Source organism: Mizuhopecten yessoensis, unplaced genomic scaffold (assembly GCF_002113885.1).
Source record: "Mizuhopecten yessoensis strain PY_sf001 unplaced genomic scaffold, ASM211388v2 scaffold2447, whole genome shotgun sequence".
Classification (NCBI taxonomy): domain Eukaryota; kingdom Metazoa; phylum Mollusca; class Bivalvia; order Pectinida; family Pectinidae; genus Mizuhopecten; species Mizuhopecten yessoensis.
Window position 1 is genome coordinate 75,012 of NW_018404550.1, and position 4,446 is coordinate 79,457.

The 4,446-nt window shown below is 35.2% G+C and overlaps 1 protein-coding gene across 4 annotated transcripts in view; it reads left to right on the top strand.

The window, feature by feature from the left end:
• The first annotated feature begins 2,584 nt into the window (after nt 1-2,584).
• The window catches only part of LOC110446018 (transmembrane protein 26-like), a 7,233-nt gene continuing 5,371 nt past the window's right edge, over nt 2,585-4,446 (top strand). Inside the window, exon 1 of one of the 4 annotated variants that reach the window (XM_021490951.1) lies at nt 2,585-2,724. In XM_021490951.1, coding sequence (XP_021346626.1) covers nt 2,600-2,724 — 125 coding nt within the window. In that variant the 5' untranslated portion in view covers nt 2,585-2,599. The remainder of the gene's footprint in view (nt 2,725-4,446) is intronic. The other 3 variants (XM_021490949.1, XM_021490950.1, XM_021490952.1) reach the window with 3 other exon arrangements.

A 4,446-nucleotide genomic window follows, 5' to 3' on the forward strand; every position in this document is an offset into this window, starting at 1 on the left:
GTTAATTGCACACTTGCCAATATTCAGAATTTAAATTTATTTAGCTTTAAACATATTTGTTGCCAATAAAATTGAACAAGGGATGGGGCACACGTTTTTACAATTTATCACGGGCTTCTCCCGTCATACATTTACAATTAAATGTCAACAATGATAATAGGCATAAACATAAAGTATATATATATAAATATATATTGAATTTAGTACCGGAATGTGACATCTGTACGGGGCTAAACACCTTTCTTCAACCATGGGACAAACCTTTCTGTAAAAAGGATTATTCACGAGACGAATATTCCTTTTCAAATGTTTTCATAAAGTGCATATATGCAATGACAAACTACACGCGTATAAAAAAAGAGAAACGTTTGTGATTTGTTTTATTACATTGTACAACTCAATATCTTTGGCCAATGTTTTTTTTCTATACCATGCATAAACAAATATGTATACTCTCTTTCCCACTTTCACCGTCTCCATACGCTAACTCTTAGTAAGTCATATTAGCCATCACACACACTAAACTGTATGGCAAAACCACTACGTGTATATGTAGAATATGTGTCAGATATGGGCTACTTGATAATTATATTTTTTCAATACTTTTCATAGATTAAAGCATTCTTGTCAATGGACCCTTTTTATGTTGAGCCAAGTTTTCTTTAATCATTTCATTTTTGTCCGAAACAGAAGCCGTAGTTATCGGCAGCACGCGTCATTTTTACAACGTAAACAAATGTTTCTTCCCCTGTTTTCAATACATATTCCGATTCTATCTGAAGTCGAAGATTAATTCTTTATAGAGAAAAGGTTGTTACATGATCATACATTCTGAGTCAACAACATATGAAAACATGAACTGTTGAAATATTACGATTTAAAAAAAAAATGTTACGCGATCCTTTTTACTAGAAGTAGGTTCTCCTTCCTCAGTTATTCATCCTGGCCCGTCATTTTGACATTTTTACTCTATAGCTGCGATAATGTAGCTTTCTGACGACGAGAGATTTTTTTTTATATATTACGTCGTTGCGCCAGAGGAAGCCGGGTATTCATATTAGTACTAATTTAAATCTTGTATGTAAAAACAAACAAAAAATCGTTTAATTCAGCAATATAATTAAATCATACCATTTTACTGAACCCGGTAATATTATAAATTATGTAAATCTAAAAGCGCACGTATCTCATTTGACCCCGATCACGAGCACCGACAGAGACGGCTATCACAACAGTTAACCCTTGGAGGGCCTCATGACAAAATCAAACTAACCAGTCACTTATCCCTTCCTTTCGCATAAACCACTGTATAATTATAGAAACACAAAGTAAACTCTCTCCGATACATGCCCATCGACATATTTAACTAAGTTCATCTGTGTTCAAACTCAGACAAAGATACTAGCGAGGTTAATAGTTTTAGATATTTATTCATAACATAAACAGCGCTAGCATTTCTGTCGATTCCATTTCAGCTTAACTGGCTATCCGGAAGAATACATGCACCGTACTAACTGCTAGGGCAGTTGTTTTCTCCTTTGAATACTCCCACCTGTAATAATGATTCCGTAACGTACTCCGTGCGCTATCTTTTGACCATTTGGCAACTTTTCGCTTCGTAGCTGACACGGTACAACACTTTTCTTTGGCTTACTTCACACGGTCAGTCATTTTGTTTACAAAGAAATGGTGTGCAATGCGCATGCGCTAGTAGAGGGAAATCCCTGAACAAAATGTTGGTCAGACAGGTAGAAATACCGATAATTATCTTAGATTTAATCATTTTTATGAATCTATTTCAGCCAAATCCGATCGTTATTTTCCATAAGGAGTCTCACTTGATATGTTTATGTAGTATTTGAAAAAAAGACAAAAAAAAATTAGTTACTTCACCGTGATGCCCCTTTAGAACAACTGAGGTGAGCGTGTATATTGGAGATGTACCATCCCCAACTGTCCAGCTACCCTTAGTACCCGAAACAACATCCCTACTGGAAACGGCCGCCATCTCCACAACCACCCATATGATTGATTTGATCAACCAGTGCTAATTATAAGTATTCCATGTGTACATGTAATTAAATTTGTTTTATTTATTTTCATTCCAAGCTTTGCATCTGTTTTTGCATATACATGATCTATGTCTGAACTGATAGTATTTCCTGCTAAATTTAGTTCTATTTTATGAAATATATATATAACATACATGTAAATGTGTAGTAAAAATGTATAAACTTGATGATTTAATATGAAATTAATAAAAGCAGGTTTTCAGTTAATGTATTTTGATGTGTTTTTATAAGTAATAAAGGGAACCTATATATATTAACTTATAGTAAATATTACGTAAATCAGTTAAATATTCCTATAACTAACACAGTATTTGCTATTAGTGAACAGGTAGATACAGGTAAATAATCTACCTGTACTATACCAGAACAGACTATAATAACACATCTATTGTTGTCCAGTGTTTATATAATTCCTTTGATCAGAAAAAAGTGGGAGAAAGGAGAACAAACCCCGAGAAGCCCATGCCAGACTGAACTGACCAGGTGTTAGGCACGCTAACACATCGCACAAGCGTAAACTGAGTTACATGGTCCTGATTGGACGAGCGGACAAAGAGGTTATTTATAAGTACGCGTGTCTCGGTCCAAAATTCACTCAACGCCCAGACATCGATCATAAACAACGGCAACTTAACCTGTTCTTCAAATTCCGGTAAGAATATTTGATTTTTTTTTTCAGTTTGTACTCTTTTTGATAATTTAAAAATGTGAAAAAAAGTTTTATTTTGAAGAATTAATAATGTATTAAAACTTTATTGGTAAACGTAAGATGCTTTATTGTCTCGCCTGCGAAGGAGCTATCATAATTATATAACCATCCAAACAGAGATTTCAGATCCAGAATTTGAACTAAGATTTACTGTTAATTGAACTTTGTTAATTAATTGGGCCATTTTAAAGTTTTCCGTTCAGCTCCACATTGAGCTAAATTTGCTACCATAATGAAACCTGAAATATGCTTGTATCTATATATAACTATCCAAACGCACATTTCAGATTCAGAATTTTATCAAAAATTTATTGTTAACTGGACTTTGTTAATTAATAGGGCCATTTTAAAGTTTTCCATTTAGCTCCACATTGAGCTAAATTTCTCTCTATGTACATAAGCTATCATAATGAAACCTAAAATATACTTGTATCTATCAGAGACGTATAATACAGAGATTGGCAACTTGCTCTTAGCCTTACCATTGGTCACTGGTAACCGGATGTCATATCGCGAGTTACGCTTCACCTGCGCCATATTGGATGTATACGGTTCGCTGTTCAAAACATAATTATGCCATGAGAAAACATCGAAAATCAACGTAATATTAAACCCGTAGCTAGCTGAGATTTCCATGCGGTTTGGTAGTGCTACATTGAATGTAAACTTAAATGATTAAGTTTCGAAAAAACCAAACATCGAAAGATTGCACATCGTGGCTGTGTTTACATATCGGGAATGATTCTGGCTTCAGGAGAACACGAACTTCGTTTTTGTTCTTTAGACAATTAAAAAAAATCACCAGAAATTAATTATTTTATAATATTTCTAATGTATTATACGTCTCTGTGTGTTACCATCCAAACACACATTTCTTAAGGTGGCTCCACACATCGTCATCAGCGTCCATTTTCGTGACGTGCTTCCGGAAAAAGTACAGCTCGGACTCAATTATCTTGATCGAAATATGCATGTACAACGTGTCGTCATTTCCGTATTGCGTATCGGGCATTCAATGTCGTAGTGCAAATTATAGTAACACCTTGGCCGTTTTCGTTTAAACGGTCAAACCGATCGGACTACTGTTGTTCGTTTATTAAAAAAGGTCGGACCTAGTAATCTGATGCTGCTTTCAGGCGAGCCTTGAGAAAGCCTTGCAAGGCCTGCATGCGCCAGGATTTATACCCGAAATTGTTACATCTATAAACGGTTAAACCGGTTGCATAAACGAACAGGTCCCTGGTAAACAATAGTACACGTGCGTGCCGATTATATGTTAACACCCGATATCGAGATCTTACCGGGAAATGTATTATCACACGTACTTTAGGAATAAAGCTTTCCAATTCATAGACATAAACAGACTCACGGGAAGACAGTGACATGAGACCAACGACCTCAAGAAGGTTATATAGGAAACGCATGGAATGTGGACGTACCGACCTCACATGTGCATATCACGTGCTTACACGAGTTCATAATCTCGAGGTCGTTATGTTACTAACGTGTTATTATAAATATACCGTGAGTTAGCGGACTGTGGAATGGTGTCCAAAGTGTATGCATGACTGAGGGTAATTTGGTTCCATTAAAGAACAATAAATTGATAATTTTGATATCATATTTTTGATTTATTTCCATCATTTTTGTTATATGTAAACAGAG